Here is a 22,814-nt window from a genome sequence, read left to right as displayed (position 1 = left end):
ACAATTATAGATATTTAGCATATAAAATGTGCTTTGGGATGCGTAATTTCATTCTTATTGTAATATTTAATAGAACAGAGGAAGTATATATTATGCTTTAGCACAAGAACTAGTTTGTGGCTCGAGCGATACCCCAAGTATGGAAATTACATTGATTTAAATAACATATTGAAAATATTACCTAAAGTTTTAAAAAAATATTTTGAAAATATTACCTCAAGTTCAAAATAACTTAAAAAATAGAATTAAAAAATTTATGTGACTCAAAAGGACAATGCAGTTGAACACCTATAAATATTACTATGTATAATCGCTTAACTGACATTGAATCTAAAAATAGCATCTAAAGAAATAATCATTAGTATGTGATTGATTTCTTACAAATTAAATTATAGTTTATGCAATTATTTAAAAGTTACATTTTATCGGAAAATTTAATATGAAAGTTACAAATATGAAGAGTTTTGAGTGATAGATACATAGGATAATACGTAATGATGATGTGGTGTCAAATCACATTAAGAATATTGTGACACATGACGATAGTATAATGTCTCTTTGCGTTTTAATAATATTATAGATATTCTACTACTATTAATAGAAAACATGATCTCAAAGGCTCAACATGCTTTTTTAAATGGGAGAAAGATGACAGATAATCTTATTCTCAACCATGAGGTGTTGGATAAGATCAATAAAAGGAAGCAAGGCATGTAATTTTTGGCAGACTTTAAAATTAATATGAGCAATGCCAATGATAGAGTTAATTGGAATTTCCTTCTATTAGATTGTGTAAATCTCTTTGAGTACCATATTCTCATTAAACAAATATATATATATATATATATATATATATATGTGCGCGCGCGCGTGCGTGCTTGTAGAATTGAGATCATGTGAGAACCAAGGTGAATAATAGGGACTAAGAAATAATCTCAACCATTGATCGCACTCCATCTAATGTATCACATTGCACCCGCTCTCATTAATGTCATTATCGTAATTTCGCTGTTTTAAAACTTTTTTCTAGTTTTTTTAACTTTTAAGACAATTTCATTTACTTTAACACTGATGTCATTAACTTTTACTAAATTTTCATTTACTTTTGAGAAATGAAACTGGAAACTACTTTATAAAGTTAAAATATTACAAAAATGTCATTAATGACACAAGAAGCATGTGAGCCGTCCGATTAACATGATCTAAGGGCCTAGATTAGTTCCTAGTTCTTATTTTAGCCTTGGTTCTCATTATAACTTGGTTATATATATATATATATATATATATATATATATATATATATATATATATTTGATAAGATAAAAAAGTTAGTTTAGAATTCTATTTGGATAGAATTTTAGGATAAAATTGTTAGTTTAGAATTTTATTTTCCATAAAATACCAATGTTTCATATGTACAAATTGAATTATAATTTTATTCAAAAAAATTATTAGATTATACTTCTCAAAAATTATCATATAAATTTACTTTTTATATCATAATATTTTTTTGGAGCGAAGGAAGTAGTTCAAAGCGTAAAACATCCATTCATAATATATACTAATCGGTTAGAATAATATGCTTCACAATCTAATAGAATTTTATTATTATGTAGACCTGTCAATTAGGATCGAGTCATGAGTCATCTCGAACTAGGTCACTTCAGGTTATGAGTCAAGAAATGTTCAACCCTTGCCCAAAGTTTTGGGTTTGGGTCAATCCAACGGGCTTTGAACTATTTTTTTTTTTTTTTTTTTGCTATTTTTTTTAATGTATTAAATTGAACATTTCCATTAACAGTATTATTAGTTAATAGTTATTACATGTCTACTAGATAGCAAATCGTCACAAAAGCACATTAATTCTTGACTAATTTTGTATCAATGATATATTAAAAATTTATCTTAAAATTCAATAAACAACCCGTGGATCGCACGGGGCGCGCGCACACACACACACATATATATATAGGGTCAAATGAGAAGTTCTTTAAAATGAGAACGATTTTATGTGCATATATTTTGTACTTAATGTGCATATTTTCAAAACTGAATGTGCAAATTTTTTTTAACTCAAATTCAATGTGCATTTATATTAAAATGTGCATAATTTTACATTTAATTATGCATATTGTTTACTGTTCTTACTTCTTTGTCTCCCTCCTCTATTTACATTAAGAGTAGTCTGCAAGTTGAGGTTACATGGAGGCTGCATACTGTTTAGTTGTTTACTCCACTCACTTCTTTGTCTCCCTCATCGTCTATTATAGACATGAATGTTGTATGTAAGACGAAATACACGACGAGAATCGGCGTCGAGGGAAATGGTCACGTTGACCAATGAGGGATCACAAACGTTAGAATGAATTGTGGAACACCGTTGCGAAAAGCTATGAGTTTTAGAATGAAATTTGATGATCCATAAATAATGAAGATGATTGAATTTTCTGCTGGAGGAAAGTCGTGGAGTTTCCATGGAAGATATATAATTACGGTTTACAAAGTAGCTATAGCGTCTGGGCTTTCCTTTTTGGCAGTGTTCTAATTTTTAAGACTTCATATTTGATCCGTTGGATTAAACGGTTTGCACGGTTGAGATCCATTCTTATCTTTCTCATTGGATCACAACCATATATATATATATATATATATATATATATATATAATACCTTTCTATGAGAATATAAGATATAGATAAATACACAAAACATATATACGTAATATATACTAGAGAATATTATCATATACTCTATCACACCCTCGTAGTCATAGCGGGAGGAGGACGGACACTAACACTGTATCTAAAGTCAATGAATAGATGTCGTAGTAAACCCTGTAAAAATGTCCACAACTGATATGATGAGGGAATGTGAAAAACCCGAATGTGTCCCATAGCTACCTTCTCACGAACGAAATGAACGTCCATCTCTATGTGTTTCGTTTGTTGATGATTAACGGGGTTGCTAAATAGGTAAACGGTAGACACATTGTCACAAACTCACAATACACAAGGGTAGCCCTTTGTAAGGGGCAAAATAGCTCAAGAAGCATATTTCTGAGCCAACATGTTTCAGCAACTACATTAGGGACTCCCCTATATCTGATTCTTCTCTGGACCGAGACAAAGTTGCTTGACGTTTCTACCTTCAAGGGATGCTGCTAGCATATGATTTTCCTTCCAAGTGGATCTAGCAGATTCATCAATACATTTCTACAGTTTCATATAATTTAGTGATCAATGACGATACTAGCCAAAAGTGAAATCCTTGTGGTCTGAGGAAGGGAAATCCTTAATCTCTCTACCTAATTCAGTTGTGTATGGACGTATTATTGAGAATGATGGACTAGGATGCGACATGCACTTGATTGATAAAATCAAACTCGGCATGAGAGGAGCTCATATGTCTCACTTGCTTTTTGCAGACGATGCTCTTTTATTTTCTAAAGTTACAGTTCAGAGTGGTAGGTCACATTTTGAACAGAGTTTTGCATTGTTTTCGGCCGACGACTAAATTTAGAAAAAGCACATATCAAAGTCAGCTCCAACAATCCTATTGCCTAGAGCTGTTAAAAACTGATCCGACCCGAAATACCGACCTGAACCCGATTATTAAACGACCCATCTGAACCTGAAAAAATGGTGACCCAAACCCGACCTGACCCGATCTGAAACCAACCCTAGACCCGAGTATTTGAGACCCGAACCCGAACATTAACCGACCTGGATATGACCCGACTCGAATATAACCCGTAAAGTATTGACCTGAACTGAACCTAACCTAAATCGAAATTGACCCAAATCCGTTTTAACCCATTAAAACCCGAATTTAACCTGACTTGTTACTAACCCGACCTAAATACAACCCGACCCGTTCCTAACCCGACTCGAATTTAACCCAACCTGTGACTAACCCGACTCAAAATTTAACCCGATCCGAAATCAACCCGACTTGTTATTGACCCGACCCGAATTTTACTCGACCTATAACTAACCCGACCCAAAATTCAACCCGATCTGTTACTAACCCGACCCGAAATCAACACGACTTGTTATTGATCCGACTTAAATTAACCCAAATTGTTCCTAACCCGAGTTCAAATCACCTTAAATTCAAAGCAAAAGAAAGAAGTATCATCCCCAAATTTAAGAGTTAAATATAGTATATATTTGTTGTATGGTCAAAGGAGATAATTATCTTCATAAATTATAGGTTATAGTTCCCTAGTATGTTGACATATATATTGTCATTACATGAACTGTTAACAAACCAACCCAAAAAATGTACCCGAACCCAAGATGACTCGAATCGAAATCAACCCGAAATCCAAATTAACCCAATATTTGAGACCTGAACCCGAACATGACCCAACATGATCATAACCCGCAAATTATTGACTTGAACCAAACCTGACTTGAACACGAACATGACCCGACCTGATTGTAACCTGCAAATTGTTGACTTGAATCGAACCCGACTCGAACCCGAGAATGAATCGACTTGGAAATGACCCGACCTGATTATAACCCGCAAATTATTGACTTGAATCGAACTCGACTTGAACCCGATAATGACCCGACTTGGAAATGACCAGACCTGATAATAACCCGCAAATTATTGACTTGAACCGAACCCGACTCAAACCCGAGAATGACCTAACCCGATTCTAACGCGCAAATTATTGACTTGAACCGAACCCGAGTCGAAATCGAGAATTATCCTAACCCGTTTTAACCCGAGAAAACTCGAATTAAACCCGACTTATTATTCACTTGACCCGAATGTAACCCGACCTGTTATTAGCCCGACCTAAACCCGAACCAAACCCAATAAGATGTATGACCCGACGTGACCCGACTCAAGCATGACCCAACCCGAACCCGACCCGCATAAGTTACGGCATTAATTCGAATTGACTCGACCCGAGTTAACCTGACCTACTCTTACCCGACCCAAACCCAACCCGTTTATCCAAATTGACAGCTCTACTATTGCCAACCAACAATATTTCAAGAGGCTCTTGGGTATGGACCAGGTTAATCAGTTTGGTTGCCAGTTAAGAGATCCAATCGACATGGTCGAGTGGAAGGTTACACTTACATCCTTTCTATTTATTGTTGACAACATTGGGGATAGATAAGAATTTAAGCTTGGAATGCGATCTTTCTTTTAAAGCCTCAAATACTTTTTTGATTAACTTTGTCCTAGTGGCAATTGCGTCCCATATTCTAACATGCATTGAAATGTTCACGTCCATTGAGAATAAAGTAGATTCGCTTCTAGCTACGTCCTTCTAGAATAACAAGGAACACAAGTAAATGCATTGGGTAAACAAAGAGACTGAGAGAATATGAGAATATTTGTCGTGTCTTTCTCATTGATTAAACATCAATATATAATACAAGCATACACTAGGGTTAGGGTTAAGGCTACATTAGTAATTTACAAACTAATTATATATTAGATTATTTACATAATCTAACACACCCCCGCAGTCGAAACGGGAGAACTGTGAACGCTGAAACTGTCCCGAAAATCATCAAATAAAACCTTAGGCAGACCCTTTGTGAAAATGTCTGCAATCTGGTATCGGGAAGGCACATGTAGAACACGAATTTCGCCCCATTGAACTTTCTCACGAACGAAGTGTATGTCCATCTCAATGTGTTTTGTGCGTTGATGTTGTACCGGATTACTAGAGAGGTAAATGGCACTTACATTATCGCAATAGACCAATGTTGCTTTTGAAATAGGCAATCGGAGCTCAAGCAATAGATTTCGAACCCAGCAGGATTCGGAAACAACATTTGCAACACCTCTGTACTTTTCTTTAGCGCTAGACCTAAAGTAGGTTAGCGTTTGGAAGACCATGAAATCAGATTGTCACCAAGATAAGCACAGTACCCTGATGTAGAACGACGAGTGTCCGAACACTAGCCCTAGTCAACATCTATGTACGACAGAATAGAAGAAATAGAGGACTCATATAAATGTAATCCAAAATCTGTTGTACCTTCAACATATCATAGTATGCGTTTCAACGCATCCATGTGTTCGACTCATGGTGAGTGCATAAATAGGCAAACCTGTTGAACCGCATAAGAAATATCTGGCCGAGTGAATGTCAAGTGCTGTAGAGTACCACAAAGGTGTCGATAAGTAGTAGGATCATCATACAGAGCACCCATCTGAGAGCTCATTTTGCCTTTGGAGTCAATAGGAGTAGGCGTAGGTTTGCAGGTAGCCATTCCAGCTTTTTCCAATATTTCCTATGCATACTTCTTTTGAGACAAAAATAAACCATTTTTATCCTTGATTACAGCAATACCCAGAAAATAGCTCAGTTACTCAAGTCCTTCATTGCAAATTCAGAGCCGAGCTATGAAATAACATGACGATGGAGAGACTCCGAGGAAGTTGTAAGCACAATGTCGTCATCATAGAGAAGAATATAGGCAGTATCATGACGAAAAATGAACAATGAGTTATCAGATTTGTTATTAACAAAACCGATACTAGCCACAAAATCTGCAAACCATTGGTACCATGCTCGGGGTGCCTGTTTCAGACCATATAGTGACTTACGCAACAAACATACATGATAAGGTCTATTAGGATCTTTGAATCCCAATGGTTGATACATATACACAGTTTCATTCAAATTACCATGTAAGAAAGCATTCTTCACATCCAATTGATGAATCGGCCAAGACTTGGCTAAAACAATGCTAAGAACCACCCGAATAGTAGCTGGTTTAACAACCGAACTAAATGTCTCATCACAATCAATTCCTTCTCTTTGAGTTTTACCATCACCAACAAGACGAGCCTTGTGTCTCTCAAAAGAACCATCAGACTTAGTCTTATGCCCAAAAATCCAAAACGAGCGAATAATGTTCACATTAGACGGTCGTGGTACCAAATCCCAAGTACTATTATCAATTAGAGCATCATACTCTTCCTGCATTGCAATCTCCCAATTATGGTCACGTAAAGCATGAACCGGTTTCTTTGGAATAGGAGAAATAGAGGTGGAAGTGTTGTGTGCTTGATTTTGATATTTAGGATTTGGTTTTACAGTTCCATGCTTGCTACGAGTAGCCATGGAATGAGAAGGCGTGGGTGTTGGGATTGGATTAAAGAGAGGAGAGGAAGGGTAAGGAGAAGGGAGGGGAGAAATAGGATGATGCGGGGAGGGAGGAGGAGAGGTGTGTGACTGATCGCCCAAGCCCGCACCAGCGTGTTGGGTAACAGCATTAGCTTGCGGACCACCTCGTATACCAGTGTCCGCTGGTATCCCGGCGGGGGTAGCAGTTGGTGGCACTTGGCCACGCTGTTGGACACTGGTCGAGGCATCGCACGCAGGGTGGTGCAAGCTGCTATGCGGGGAAGGCTCAATGCGAGGTAGTGGGTGCCGCAGCCTGCTTGCGGTGGGTGTAGGGGTGCCGTAGGCATGTTGCGGACCTTGTTGTGATTGTGCGAGGTAGTGCATGATTGAAGGAGAATCAAGAGCATTTAAGTCCTCGCCAAGAAAATCATAAGTATGGCTTTTAGGTGTATGAATTTTAGAAAATCATAATCGGGATGTTATTGATATAATATTTGAGTAGGAAACTTGTAACCAAGAATTTTCGTGGGTAGAATGTTATGGAGATAAGTAGCCATTTCTAGAGCATGATGCCAAAAGAATGAGGCATAGAAGCATGACAAAGAATCGTACGAATAATATAATTGATCATTTTGATTTTCCTTTCGGCTTTGCCATTTTGAGGAGAAGTGTATGGACAAGAAAATCGAAATGTCATACCATTTTTGTGACAGAAATTTTTAAATGGATCATTGTCAATTCCCGGCCATTGTCACATTGAAAAGCTTTTACTTCTTTTTCAAATTGAGTATGAATATATGTTCGGACACGAATAAACTACTCATAGACTTGAGATTTAGATGAGATAGGGAAAGTCGATAAGAAATTCGTGTAATTATCAAGGAAAAGAACATAATATTTGTGACCAAGAGAAATAACAACTGGAGAAGTCCATAAATCACTATGACTAATCTCAAATGGCATAGTAGTATGAGATATAGAATCATAAAAAGGCGTTTTTTATTAATTTTCCCAAAGGGCAAGAATGGCAAACATGCTTATGAGCCTTATTACAACTTATGAGTTTGCTACTACTTAAGGAACTAAGAACCGCATTTCCCGGATGGCATAATCGGGAATGCCACACACTAGGAGAAATAACTGAAAAAGCTGATGGAGTAGAAGATGAAAGTATTTGATGATCTGTGAAGAAGGGATATAGATCACCACTGCTATTACATCTCATTAGTTTGCTCCCCGTCTGCAAATCCTTCACAGAAAACCCAAACGGATCAAACTCAATAGAAACATTATTGTCAATAGAAAATTTTCTAACAGAAATGAGGTTTTTGACTAGTTTGGGTACATGAAGAACATTTTTCAGTTGAAGAGTGTTTTGGTTCAAGCTTTTGTGACCATAACCCGTTATCGGAACTCTACTACCATCATCAAAAATAATTCATTTTTATTATTTTGAGGTAAATAAAAATACGCCGACAAGTTACCTTGGGAATTTGTCATGTGTGATGTTGTCCCGGTATCCATGTAATAGTTCGGTTCCACCAATGTCATAGTGTGCATTGCTTGCTCAATGTTTGTCGGAACATAACCCAAAGATGGAGGAGCAGTCATGTAGTAGGCTTGCGGTGGTCTAGGTCCGAGAACAGCACTGTGCTGATTTGAGGACTGAGGTGGGCGGGGAGCCCACTGTGCTGGGCCCTGTCCCTGAGAGGGGTACAAACAGGGTGGTGTGGGCCATGGGCCTTCACCCCAATAGGCCCAAGGAGGATACATCCAGCCTTGTTGCTGCTGGCCCGTACCCTATTGCGGAGCAGGGGAGGCAATCCCATGCTGTTGCTGGGATTATAGAGAGTTCCGGCCACCACTGTCGGCATCGCGAGACTTCCCCCCTTTATTCTTATTGTTTTTTCGGCCACCACGAGCCGGCGACGCACCTCCCTGACCAAAATTCGAAGAATTTCCTTGAGAGTGTTGGGGTGCAGACGATTGAACAATAAGGGCTTCGTCACTAGAATCCGCAACATGGTCAGTCGCATTGCCCTGCTCCTCGAGTTCCAGCATAGACCGAAGAACATCAAATGAATGCAATGGGTTCAGGTGTCGAACGGAAGTGCAAAAAGGTTTATACTCCTCCAAGAGACCTTTTAGCAATTGAAGAACCATTCGATTATCGGGGATCTTGTCCCCTACATTCTTCAAACTATCAGTGAGAGTCTTTAGATGGGTACTATAGGACCTTACACCATCAAATTGCTCGAGCTTGGTGTTTGTGAATTGAGCATCAAGTTGCAATGCCCTAGCAGTCTTGTTATTGTGGAAAAAAGTTTTCCAATCTTTTCCACGCATCCACCGCTTTGTCATCCGGGTCGGTAATGGAGTTGAGAAGGTCAGTGGAAATAGTCCCGTAGATCCATTGACGCACAATATCGTCAAGACGCTGCCATAGATCTTTGTCAACAGTCACCTTCTTCACGGCCGGTTCAACAGGTGTTTAAACAGGTTTTGGTTTTATATGATCGATGACCATATTATCGCGGCAATGAAGTTGAAATAATGTAGTCCAATTATTGTATTTCTTGCCATCGTACTTAAGGGTTATAGGAATACAAGCCTTGATGTTTGGGACCACAGTCGCGAGATGGAGCTTGGAGGAGTCGGCCAAGGAGGAAAATAGAGAAGAGGAAAAGAAGAAGAGAGATAGAGAGCGGAAGAGAACTAGGGTTTATAGAGGATTGTAACCTAGACTCGTGATACCATGAGAGAATATGAGAATATTTTACGTGCCTTTCTCATTAATTAAACATCAATATATAATACAAGCGTACACTAGGGTTAGGGTTAAGGCTACATTAGTAATTTACAAACTAATTATATACTAGATTATTTACATAATCTAACAGAGACTATGCTTCTTTTGAAGGGAATGGAGGGCCTTGGATTTCGTAGTTTAGGTTCATTCAACAAAACTCTTCTAATGAAGCAAGTGTGGAGAATTTGCCATAGTCTACACTCCACAATTACTATTGTCTAAAGCATGTACATTATGGTTTTATTCTCCGATCCCCTTCTCAAAGGGAGTTTGATCTCTATACAACATGGTAATTATTGGCGGAGCGAGGATGCGGGGTCTTGAAAGAGATGGAAATTTGCTTGTCAAGGGATGTAGTAAAAAGTAAGGAAATGGGAAGTTTATAGTGGTAGGAAAAGACAGATTGATGGCTGATAAGGTGCCAGAATTCTAGTCTAACGTTACTTAATCTCATGCAAAGAAATAGAAGGCATGTGATTTCGTGGCACACCTGGGTAGAGGTTGGAATCATGCTAGACTGCTTTCCTATTTTTAATGGAAAGATGCAGCTCCAATCGCGAGTTTGGAATTGTCAGGTAATGAGACAGAAGATTATGTGTATTATATCACAAAATTGGGTAGTTTTATGGTTAAATCAGGGAATGCTTTCTTGACAATTAGAGGAGGGTTTGCCTTTTTTAGGCTCTAAGGACATTTTTAAGATTTTTTGGTCTTTGAAAATTTTACCTAAAATGGAAAATGTTTATGTGGAGAATGCTAACAAACGGGATTGCAATGAAAAGTATTATGGGAAGGCAAGGTATGGATATTGACACCATATGTGATTTTTGTCGGTTAGACAAGGAAGATGTACAACACTTATTCAAATTTTACAAATCTACTGCTAAGGAAGGATGGAGGGTGGAATTCTACAGATCCACTCATAAGCAAATGCAGACCATGTTTTTTTTTACCAAGTTCTGTACTATATACACCTTGTCTATAATAGATATAAATTGTAAAATCGGTAAAACTAGCAGCAGTTTCAATGAATAAACTAGTGGGTGGCTTACACTATGCACTGTGTTATTATGCTAATTATCATGTATATATATGGTGTCCATTTTTATTTTCTTGGTAAACTCTAAAACATTAGCAAAAAAATTCTCATTAATATATTCGAGAAACATAATGCTAGGAATTAGCTTGGTTACAACACTAATAATGGCAAAAATTAAGAAGGAAGTGGATGATTATAGTATTAAGATGAGAATTACAACTAATTGAACGATAATTCCAATTTATAGAGGTGGATTCTCTCCTAATATGAGCTTTCGAGAGGCTCACTCTCTCCCAATAACAATCCTCAATAATATTCAACATGATCATTATTCCTCCTAATGAGGCATATATATAGAAAAACCCTCCTAACAAACTCTAGCTTATTCCCCAAGTCACTAATAATAGACTATGACTAATATGCCCTTCCCCAATATTGATTCCTTGCATTACCCTCAAGGTGGTTCATAATCGGAGCTGGATTCCTGGCCTTGGCAACAATGGTCACTGACCTAGCTCTTAAATAAGCCAAAGGCGAGAGAAAACTGTAGTGAGAATTCCTGTTCATTGTTGAAAATTCGTGCTCCCTCTTGTGAACCTTCTATGGCAGAAAATCTGAATAATTTACCAGCATGTCATGAGAGTAGATCATTGAATTTTGGGTAGAGTTGGTCTTTGTTGCCTTGGGATTAGTTGGATGTGGGTAGGGGAAATTGCAATGAACATTTTGGGTGATGAATTGGGATTTTAAAACTGATGTTGGATGGATGGGCCTAAAATTAACAAACCCAAAACCTGAAGAGTCTGATTTGTATGTTACCTCAAAAGATAATAGGTTGGGCTTAAAATGAGTAAGCCCATTCACTCTCAGATACCCACTATGGCACTCTGTTTTATTTGAAGCACGTGAGCACTGACTGAAATCATTTGCCATATCTTTAAGGTGTATTACTATTATACCCTTACTAGCACTTTTCATTTTTGACTTCCTCTCCAAGCCAACAAGGGACCCACTTAAGCTTTTCTCATACTCTTCTCTTTCTAAACATTTCTGGAAACCACCGGGCAGCAACCGTTCAAGCTTTCCACCACCAATACCGCAGCTCACCAAGGGCCCTCTTCTGACCAAGCCACCTCTGTCCAGATCATCGGCACCGGAAAACCCATCAGAGAAATCACCATTCCTCACCCCACTACTTCTCAGATCATTAATATTGTTCTGAATTTCTGGCCCACTAGCAGCCCTTTGTTCACACTCACCGCACCAACAACCTAGACCACCACCAGTCTCGCCGATGTAAAAACCTGGGCCACCTCCTGATCTGCCGCCATCAGCACCACCCCGCTCGAACATTCCTCCTTGCGCTGTCCTTTCGAGCCAATTACAGCCATCCCTCGATCTATCGCCGACGACACCTCCGTGACCTCTGCCATTCCGGCCTCCAGCTCTTCCGGTGGCGAAACCATTTTCACCACCGCTAAAAATTCCCGGTAAAACACTCAAAATGATTCCAGATCCATTTGTCATAGCACCACTAGACCAAGTATCCGAACTTATAAGTCCACCTGATTTCTCCACCATCGCGCCACCAAAGAAGTTTCTAACAACAGAGGTACGGTCAGTTCTGGAAATTCCCTCACCTATGGAAATGGTGGCTGGCTACAACTCCTCGCCGGCATGGATGTCCTCTGGCACTTCCTCCTCCATTAAATCTGCTTGGTTCTCTTCTTCCTCAAGCTCTTCTTCCATTTCCTTAAACTCCAATTTCATGGAAGAGAAAATCGGAGAAAAAACATCATCAATATATTTTTCCAGAATGCTTTGAAGGTTATCAACAATTCTGTTCGTGGATTCCTCCATTCTTTCGGAGAATTGCTCAAGTGATTGTGACCAAATCGGAGCTCCGGCGACCTCCATTATCATTTTTTTTTTGGCTGAAAACAAATTTTCAGAGGCTGAATCTATCAGGATAGAACTGTTCTGATACCATTTGCTAGAAATTAGGTTGGTTACAACACTAATAATGGCAGAAATTAAGAAGGAAGTGGATGATTATAGTATTAAGATGAGAATTACAACTAATTGAACGATAATTCCAATTTCTAGAGGTGGATTCTCTCCTAATATGAGCTTTCGAGAGGCTCACTCTCTCCCAATAAGAATCCTCAATAATATTCAACATGATCATTATTCCTCCTAAAGAGGCATATATATAGAAAAATCCTCCAAACAAACTCTGGCTTATTCCCCAAGTCACTAATAATAGACTATGACTAATATGCCCTTCCCCAATATTGATTCCTTGCACATAATCTTGTGAAATATTGTTAAATTCGTACTCTTAATATATAGTTTTATAATATTTATTAATATGTAATTAAAGTTATACATGGTCAAATGTTTGTCTACTTGTAAATGAAGATTCAAGGAGCCATGCAACCATGCGGGGGGTAATAATATTAGCATAATGAAATAATTTTCCTTGTGATTTGTGTTCATACATAACGACTATTGATTTAAAAACCCTCGGTTTTATGTAAGTCCATTGTACCTAAATAAAAATTGTTATAAATTAGTATACTCATGAACCCAACTACTAGTTTTGAATTAGATTAAAGGAAGTTTCCTAACAGAAAATAATTGAGTTAATGTTACCAACAATTATTTCAATTGTCAACCTATTTCGAAATTTCCTTATCATAAAAGGTCAACAACATAATATATAATCTATCATATTAGATTCATGAAATAAGAGCTAGAATCGTCTTACCTTACATGTCTCCATGTTTGTACGCCGGTAGAGATGTGCGCCTCACGTATTATGCATAATTTTGCATCATTTTTCTCAATATATAATGTAACTTTTGTGACAAAAGCATAAAACATTCAAAACTAAATCAAATTCCAAAATGAATTCTCATTCATTTTATTCTGCTTTCTTTATTGTAATTTCACTTGGTTTGATCTCATCAGTTTGTTGTCAAGACTTGAATCGTGACTACTATGACTATAGTTGCAATGATTTTGAAGAAATTATTGCTAAGAAAGTTTGGGAGTGGTATAAGAAGGATGAAACCATTGCTGCTAGCCTTATAAGGTTGCATTTCCACGATTGCTCTATTCGGGTATGATTTTTTTTTCTTGTTTGTTTCATTTGATTTTAAAGCGAAATTAGTAATTTATATAAAAAATGTATAAAAAGGTGATAAGTTTGGTATCATTTTTTGTTTATGCCCTTATGGTGAGGCATAACAAAAGAAAAAGTTACAAGGTCCATGGTAGGAACATGATTTTAAATATTAGAAATTACGATATGAGAGTAAGGGTATTGAGAGTCCAATACGACTTTAATACCCCTTTGTTCTGAACGAGTGGTGTCTGAGAGGAGGGAATTAACACTTGTACTCTCATCAACAAAATATTAACGATTGAAATTTAAATCTAATACAGGGATGTGATGCATCAATCTTGCTTGATTATCCGGGAAGTGAGAGAAGGGCCAATGCAAGCAAGACATTGAGAGGTTTCGAAGTAATTGATGACATCAAAGCAACACTTGAGAAAAAATGCCCCAAAGTAGTGTCTTGTGCAGATATTCTTACTGCTGCTGCTAGAGATGCCACCCTTTTAGTTAAAGGTCCATTTTGGTCTAATGAATATGGAAGGAAAGATGGGCGAATTTCTATTGCCCAAGAAGCAGAAAAACTTCCAAAAGGCCAAGAAGATGTCACCTCCCTTATTGAGTTTTATCAATCTAAAGGATTGAGCTTGCTTGATTTGGTTGTTCTTTCAGGTAATTTCCTCAATTTACCATAATTTTACCCTTTTAAAAAAAGCATCAATGCATCATGTATTCATCCTCATTTCCTAACAAGATCAAACTCGTACAGGAAGAGCTTTTAGAAGCAAGCAGAATATAAGAGGACCATAAATAATGTGGCTTTTTTTATATGTTCTTTTTTAATGCATGGGCTCACTTTCTTCATTGATCCTTAGGAGCACACACCATTGGAAGGAGTTCATGTGCTGCCATTCAAAATCGGCTAGCCAACTGCAACAAAGATGGAAAGCACCCTATCATGGCTCCTAGATACTTGAATTACTTGAGAAGGAAATGTAAGAATGGGACCGAGTATGTGAACCTTGATGCCAAAACACCAAGCACATTCGATAATCAGTACTACAAAAATATTGAGAGCAACATGGGTCTATTATACACAGATCAAATATTATACACTGATCATAGGACTTCTGAATATATTGGTACTTTAGCCAAGGAGGACGATAGAAGCTTTCCTTATTTGTTTTCATCATCCATGGTAAAGCTTGGGAGTATCTTAGGCGAAGCACAAGATGATGGAGAAGTTCGACTTCATTGTAGCCGCGTCAACTCTGGTTATTAATAGTTATCACAACATACTATTCAACATGTATTATCATAGCATCTTGATCATAACTTTTTATCAATTTTCTTTTTGTTCGTTCTATGAGCTCTTCCCATTTTGAATTTTGGAGAAGAGGGCTAAAAAATTTCACATATATAATATCTTGTTAACACTTGAATTGTTTTGTTGTATGCCAGTAATTGCATGTTGGCTACTCAGCAGCTACTCATTATACAATTTCATGCTGAATATTAATAACCAATAACTGATTTTCCATCCGTTCAAAAAAAAAAAAATAAATAAAAAAATTAAAAAAAAAAAAAAAACTGATTTTCCTTAATAGCTTTAAAATGATTATTAAATATTGCCAAAAAAAGGAAAATTAGGGCAACAGTACTCTATAATTAATTTCATACTACCTGTATACTTGTATTGGAGAAACTAGGACAACGTAATTAATAATTTAAGGCAGCAGATAACACCCATTTCACATGTAACAGAAATATGATGTTCTATTTTTAACCAAGTTCTGAACGAGTAAGACGACCAATATTGTTTCATACAAGCTACAACAGTACACGCCATTCTGGCAGGTTATGAGAACCATTGATCTTCAGCTCTCTTCATTCATCATCGAAAATGGAATGGGTTGAGCTTATCCACGTCTTCTCAATGCTTAAACCTAACTATTCCTTTTCTTAAAAAGGTTAAAACAAAATTAAAAAATTACATTGGTCTTTAAATCAAAATTAACATAGCTATCCGATACTAAAGCCTTGAAATTTTCAATCACAATAATGCTTGAAACAAAACTCACATAGCATCAAACTACTATTATCATTCTTTTTAGCTATACCTAATTGTTCTCAAGTCTTTCATAACAGATAGAGGAAATCACTGAGAACGAAAACAATGAAACTAGCTACATAATAAAATAAGAACATGGCTTTGAATTCCACCAAACAATACTGTAATTTGAATGAGGATCAGCGAGTTTAGGTTTTGATAACAAAATTAAATCATTAAAATTGACATACTTCTTAAATGTGCGTCTTTCTGATCTTGCCCTTGCCGCGTTTCTTCCCTTTACCAATCTTCAATTTCTTTTTCATCTTCTTACCAACAGGTTTTAGGTGCCCCGTACCTTGACTATTCATATCAATATCTGAAACAACCATATATCAATAAGTTGATCATCCAATTAATTACCAATGAAATGCAACAACAGCATCAGTTCAAAGGCCATGAAGCAGCACCAATACAATGGTATACTATAATCAATGAAATTTTACAGCAAATGCATTTGCATCAAGCAAACCAATGGGTGATATTGCAGTAGAAAAAGATGAGTTAGCAAAAAACATAGCTTAACTCGGATCTTCTAAACTGTGAATAATTGCAGATTTGAAACAAAACCTTCAATCGTCAGCTGAAGACAACTTCAAGAAGAGTCTTTACCAATATTACCCTAAATAATAACGGCAGTTAATATTGTTTCTACAACCTAGGAACACGTATTATTCTTATTCAAAGTACATGAAAACAAATCAAAAGAAGCAAAAACAAATAGCTGTCAATGAAGCATTGGCATCAAATTTAGCAGCAAAGTTATAGTATTTAGTCCTTCTTATCAATTTTATGATCCCCACCTACACCAAACCATACCCAACACTACCATTGCTACTAAATAGTTGCACCATTGATATTTTGAACATCAAAACTTAACCATAAATTATCACCAGTAAGAGAAAACATAGCAAAGTAGGATCTTGTTAGATGTGTTTCAATATGTACTTTAAACATATTAATGATTTCATACAAGTTAGGATAAAAATGAGTTAATATAATGAACTATACAGATCCCAAATGTCAATTATTTTTGTTTTCTATGATAAAATTACAATAAGACCTGACCCAAATTTAAACCACCCAACCTGACCTTGGATCAAATGACTCGTAAACCAAATATGAACCATTGGTCACCTTTCCAGTGACAGCTTGGACAATGATGCAGTCGTACATTACCCAAAATAGATTAAAAAAAAATATTAATTTTCACATTCCTTATTTCCTACAGCCTACAATCATATGTTACACGGCCACAGAGACCAGCATACAGTCCTGAAACAGGATCCATGATAATTAGGCCTGATCATTAGATGGGTTAGGAAAGGTCAGTGCAGGCTGCTAGAGGTCAAATGATCAATAGAGGGCCATTCAAAATTGTTAGTGAGAATGTGGCTTTGTTATTTTTCATTTGAATATCAACATCGAAACTTACCAGAATTTGTTAAAATTGAAGATATTTAAATATTAATTAGATGTGAATCTAACACATACTTTTAAAAGCATATTCTCTTACAATTGTTTAGTATATCTATCTAGTATATAGAAAGGTATACATAGAAAAGAACGGGAATGGAGGGAACTAAATTTTCCTTTGTTTGGTTTATTAAGGGGCCTTCCTTCCCACTTCCATTCCTTTCCAAGGATATCTCATACTACCTATATTTTTTGAAACAAAACAAGGAAAAGTCATTAAAGTTCCTTCTATAATTCTATTAGATTCTTTTCTGTTCAATCCTTCCCTACAAAACATACACTACAAGTGAATTGAACAAAGACGCAAAACAGACAATAAGAAAGACTTCTCTCATATCCAAAAGTCCTAATAGATTTAGCATGACAGGCATCAGAAAAACCAAAACACTAGTCTTTGTTTCTTTGATCCAGCCACCCAAAAAATCCTTCAGAATCAAAGCAAAATAAGAAAGTGGAAAGAAAAAGTAGAAAGAGATCAGACATAAATAATCAATGAAAAACGAAGAACTACGCCACTGCATCACCGCAAGGGAAAGGAAATCAGCACCTTAAAATGAATCATCTGCTTGTCTTGTACAGATTAGCTAACACTAAATTAAATACGGGTACTAATTAGTTCCTAACCAATTTGGTGACCACAGTTGTCTCAACAAACCTAGATCACTACATTTCAGCTCTATTGTCCAAAGTACTTAACTTTTTACAGTATACTAGGATCATAATCATTATACTAAAGCTGACATCATAATATCATATAGATTGCACTCGGACGAGAAGGTCGAGAACAAGTTCTCCTTAGCCCCTCTACATAAGAAAAATGGTTACTGAGCCTTGCAATTGCATGGGTCACAACTTGCATACGTAAGAGTTCACGAACCGCAATCGCATACGTAAGAGTTCACGAACCTGACAATTGTAGGCGTCGGTCCACAATTAGGTGTCTACTACAATCGTACTTCATTGGAATCTTGTAACTCCATTTTTTCGGATGTCTTGGAATTTTCAAAACTAAAATCATATCGGCATTCAAACTTCTATGAAATCTTCCCATCCCAAATTCAATCAGCCCATCAAATTCAAAATTGTCAAGTATTTATTCATAAATTTATCAGCAATATTACACTGAATTTTTCAGAAAAACAAATTGTTCATCAGTGAGTTATCACCAAACATATACAATAACCAATCAATTTCATTCTTTCCTACTCACAAGTATTCAAAATCAAACAATTAAAAATCTAACACATATAAATACTTGGTAAATTAAATAATTATAATAAATTAATTACTAAATCAAACTTAAAAGAACAAAAACACCCAAATAGCTAAAATAAACATACCCATGGTAAGATTAGAGGAGGTGTTATTGGTGTTGCGAACGGCAAGTTTAGGGGCAGAAAAAGCGGCTTCTTGAGCAGCTTGTTTGGCAACATCTTTCTTCTCGTAAAAGGGTTCAACAATCTCTCTTCGAATTGCTCGAAGCCTTTTCTCTTTCTTCGACCTCAGTGATTTCGCCATTTTTTTTTGTTCTTTCAACAGTTTGAGGTTTTTGGGTTGAGTTTTCGGCAGTGGGCAACTATTATTCACCTTCAGAGAGGCTAGGGTTTATTATTTATATGTACCCCAGTTTTTGCATTCACTTGCAAAAGTATATGTTGTCGCCAAAATATCACGAGATTTAGGCCCTTTTATGAGTTACTAGGGTAGCACGCTCAGCGCGATGCTAATTTGAAGTCCGATATTGTGGCAATATGGGCAGTTGTCTATTTAGTTTTGCAAGAGAATTATGAGTTTGAATTGAATTTTATGTAGGACTTTTAAAATGACAAATGTTAATGATGTTTTTGATAGAGTTTATAAATTAATTGAGTTTTCTTATAGATATACTATATGTGATAATTAAAGGTTTTAGAGTGTATTTTCAATTTGCATGTGACTTTAAATGCACAATTTTGATTAAACTTGAAATTATAGTTATATGTAAAGAGATTTTGCACACTTATGAAAGCAAGTAATATGGATTGGTTTTGTGTTTGGTTCAAAGTTAGAAAAGTGATTTTGCAATGGCCCATTTTGAAATTGATTGGGCTTGGCTCAGGAAAATATTTATGGATGGGTTGATTATTTAGTGGATGTGTAATTATTTGTTATGTGTGAAGGACTATTGTAAAGGTTTTTAAAAAATTGTTGTTATGTATAAATAATGTTTTATAGTTGCAAGTGTGTAAATATTATTATTTGTGAGTTAGTAAAATATACTCCAATGGTCTGCAATGTAACGTGTTAAGTAGTATTCTCAATGTTTGTTAATTGGTGATAAGAATGGTAAGTATTGATTTGTATAATTCTGTTCTCTACACATTAGTTTGGATAATTATAGTTGACTTAGCTATATTTTAATTTATGATAGATGTTAGAGTTTGTATATGTATTGGAAAAGGCAGTGAATAAAATTGTTTTCGGTTACAAAGCTTAATTAGTGAAAGAGTTATGGGTAATTTATATTTTACAGTTGAAGTCAATGAGGAATGTGCAATTTTTAATGATATTAATTGCGATTTTGACTTCAGTTTGAACTTTGTGTTGGTGGTCGTGTTCATCTGTGTATATATAATCCGTAGAGCGATTGTGGTTTTGTGCATGAATAATTGGTGCGAGATGGGGAGTAGAGGTGGTTGCGGTTCTAAAAGGCGTGGACGCAAGCCTTTTGTGCGAGGGTCTCGGGAAACAATAGTTGAAACACATGCTTGGTTGAATGATATTTCAGCTAATTGGGAAGGGTTGTATTTTAAATTTGTGTTTTCTAAAGCATATAATTCAGAAGGGATTATTGTATGGTTCTCCTTTTTAACCCAGTTTAGATAGTGACTTTTTAACCCAGTTTAGATAGTGATTGTTTATTATGGATTAGTCTGTTTTGTTATGGTATTAATTAATGTTTGAATTGATGCAGAATGTTCCGTTGGATTTCGCTAAAGCACACTTTGGTTTGTTTCCAAAATCAACGGATGTTGTTGTGCAGCTTTATGATACTTGGTTTGACGCTCAATTGAAAATTAAGAGACGTGATGAGAAGCTTATCCAGTGTTTTATCAAGAATGGAGTTGTTGCCGTGATTGATTATTATGATGTACAAATTGACGAAGGGGCGATTGTTAGTTATGAGCATGGAAATCCTATAGTGTTTGATGTTACATTACAATTGAGTGCTAATTTTTAATGTATTTGTGTTGTTGCAAGAATAAGCTCTGATATTGTGTTACTTGGTCATGGTTTCTGTGAATAAGAGTGCTATTATTAGCCTAATGTGTTATGGAAAACAACAATTGAAACAAGCTTAATGTATCATTTGCTTTATTTGTTTATGTATGATACTGCTTTGGTGCAATCTTATTGAGTTATAGGCGATACCAATTCCATTAATCTTCTGGTGAAAGAAAAGTGTAAAGCCATGAATAGAATTAAAATGTCTTAGTTGCCTAAGATGTAAGATTATTTATAATTGTAAAGCAAGTAGATGTAGCTAATCTTCATTAAAGGCTGTAGGTTGAGTTCACGGCACCATGCTTAATGAAAAAAGTGATTTTATTGGAAAGGATGAATCGTGAAGTGCATAGTAGGTTTTTGTAATTTTTTTTTTTTGGGAGTTTTTTGCCGTTTTGCCCTAAATTATGATAATTTCTTACATTACAATACACGACTTACATATTTTGCATTTTAATTCAAACTCATAAATCGATTCAAATATGATGGTACGATTTCTAAAATTAAGTTTGTTATTTGAGGTAAGTTAATTTATAAAATTGAGAAAATAAAAGTCACTTTCTTTTGTTATTTAACATGATTTTGCTTTTATTATTAAAATGAAATCGATTACTTATAATTCCCGGGAAAAATTATTACGTGACTTTAGTATAGGTAGTTTTCTGTATGTGTCCAAAAAAAAAATTCTACTTTGGGATTGATCTTATGTAGGCCTCATGTGTAATTAAAAACCGAAGTGTTTCCTCGTACTACGTGCGTTGTATGAAATAGTACAACTCTTCTTCTTCTCTGCATGTTATGATAGACATATGAAAAGACATGAAAAAATAAGTAGCGTTGATTTGCAATAAAAGGCAAGAAATGATCTTCATTCCACATCTCCCAAAACTGCTCTGTATTTTTTTGGAAAGTTGAAGAGCCTTTCCCTTTCTTTTTCATCCTTTCTGTACACGTTTGAACCGCAAAACCTTAGGATCACCATGGCCGGAAATGATGACGATACTCCATTCACAGAGTGGTATCAGAAATTTCTTGAAAAGCGCAAAGACAATCTCCGGGGTCAGTTTCTAGCAGCCAACGAAGTTCGAACGCAAGCGACAAAGAAGCTTGAGGGGCTGATGGAGGAAATGAAAGATGTTGATGCACAGTTAGCTAAGTGCGCTGAGGTTGCCAAGAGGAAAAGCAAGAGTAAGGAACCTAAACCTGGAAGCAATCTTGATACTCCAATTGAAGTTGATAGTGATACTGATGAAGAGCCAGTGATAATGAGAAGATTTGTAGGTTTTTAAGGTGAGTCTTCTAAAAGCAGGGGCCAATGTAGTGGTGCTAAGGTGGTTTTTGGTGTTGGGGTTGAAGGAGGGGAGGCTGATATGGAAATCAACGATGATGAGGGTCAAGTGAAGCATGTCATTGATTCAATGTTGGTTGTCAAGGCTGAAGGAGCGCAAGAGCAACCTACAGTTGGGGTTGATGATGCTGGTGCAGTGCAGCAGGGGCAGCAAAAGCCGCAAGTGAATCAAGAGAGTGACTCAGAGGAGCAAGAAGATGAAGAAGAGGAGGCTGAGGAGCAGGACGATTCATGGTACGACAATTCAGAGGAGGATGATGGTTATCCATACCATTATCATTCTCCTGAAGTCTCTCATAGTGATGATGGAGCTTATGGTTTCGATTCTGATTGATTAAAAAAAGTACGGTTTTTTTTGTTAAGTAGATATAAATTTAGGGGCCAATTTGTTGTTTTGTTGTAATATTTTGTGATTGAAGTATGGAACTTTTAATTATGTAGGATGTTATGATCATGGTAGATCATAAGTATTTTCTTTGAATATTGATCATGCAAGGAATATAAGTATTAGGCAAGTATAGTTAATCAATGAATCAATTA

The 22,814-nt window shown here is 36.2% G+C and overlaps 3 protein-coding genes across 3 annotated transcripts; 1 reads left to right on the top strand and 2 right to left on the bottom strand.

Annotated features, from left to right (window-relative positions):
* Positions 1–8,321: 8,321 nt before the first annotated feature.
* On the bottom strand, positions 8,322–9,453 carry LOC145571080 (uncharacterized). Its single transcript, XM_081630171.1, has 2 exons — positions 9,042–9,453; positions 8,322–8,356 (listed from the first exon to the last, which is right to left on the bottom strand). The coding sequence occupies exons 1-2, from the start codon at positions 9,451–9,453 to the stop codon at positions 8,322–8,324; spliced, it is 447 nt and encodes a 148-aa protein (XP_081486297.1).
* Positions 9,454–13,864: 4,411 nt separating this feature from the next.
* LOC145572241 (peroxidase 7-like) lies at positions 13,865–15,577 on the top strand. Its single transcript, XM_081631238.1, has 3 exons — positions 13,865–14,080; positions 14,406–14,748; positions 14,952–15,577. The coding sequence occupies exons 1-3, from the start codon at positions 13,865–13,867 to the stop codon at positions 15,356–15,358; spliced, it is 966 nt and encodes a 321-aa protein (XP_081487364.1). The 3' UTR covers positions 15,359–15,577.
* A 257-nt stretch (positions 15,578–15,834) lies between these two features.
* Positions 15,835–19,263, bottom strand: LOC145572242 (uncharacterized). Its single transcript, XM_081631239.1, has 2 exons — positions 19,003–19,263; positions 15,835–16,505 (listed from the first exon to the last, which is right to left on the bottom strand). The coding sequence occupies exons 1-2, from the start codon at positions 19,178–19,180 to the stop codon at positions 16,381–16,383; spliced, it is 303 nt and encodes a 100-aa protein (XP_081487365.1). The 5' UTR covers positions 19,181–19,263; the 3' UTR covers positions 15,835–16,380.
* Between the last annotated feature and the right edge of the window lie 3,551 nt (positions 19,264–22,814).

Source organism: Chenopodium album, chromosome 12 (genome assembly GCF_948465745.1).
Source record: "Chenopodium album chromosome 12, dcCheAlbu1.1, whole genome shotgun sequence".
NCBI lineage: Eukaryota > Viridiplantae > Streptophyta > Magnoliopsida > Caryophyllales > Amaranthaceae > Chenopodium > Chenopodium album.
The sequence above is the reverse complement of the archived record's forward strand: the minus strand, read 5'-3'. Positions and strand labels throughout refer to the sequence as shown.

Bases quoted from the DNA above. Each gene is read 5' to 3' on its own strand.
- LOC145571080 (XM_081630171.1), bottom strand. From the start codon at position 9,453: ATGCGTGGAAAAGATTGGAAAACTTTTTTCCACAATAACAAGACTGCT. The intron at 8,357-9,041 runs GTGCGTCGCCGG...TTTTCTGTGAAG, and splicing joins TTCGAATTTTGGTCAGGGAG to GATTTGCAGACGGGGAGCAA.
- LOC145572241 (XM_081631238.1), top strand. From the start codon at position 13,865: ATGAATTCTCATTCATTTTATTCTGCTTTCTTTATTGTAATTTCACTT. The intron at 14,081-14,405 runs GTATGATTTTTT...AATCTAATACAG, and splicing joins TCCACGATTGCTCTATTCGG to GGATGTGATGCATCAATCTT. The intron at 14,749-14,951 runs GTAATTTCCTCA...ATTGATCCTTAG, and splicing joins TGATTTGGTTGTTCTTTCAG to GAGCACACACCATTGGAAGG.
- LOC145572242 (XM_081631239.1), bottom strand. From the start codon at position 19,180: ATGGCGAAATCACTGAGGTCGAAGAAAGAGAAAAGGCTTCGAGCAATT. The intron at 16,506-19,002 runs GTATGTTTATTT...TGGTTGTTTCAG, and splicing joins CTCCTCTAATCTTACCATGG to ATATTGATATGAATAGTCAA.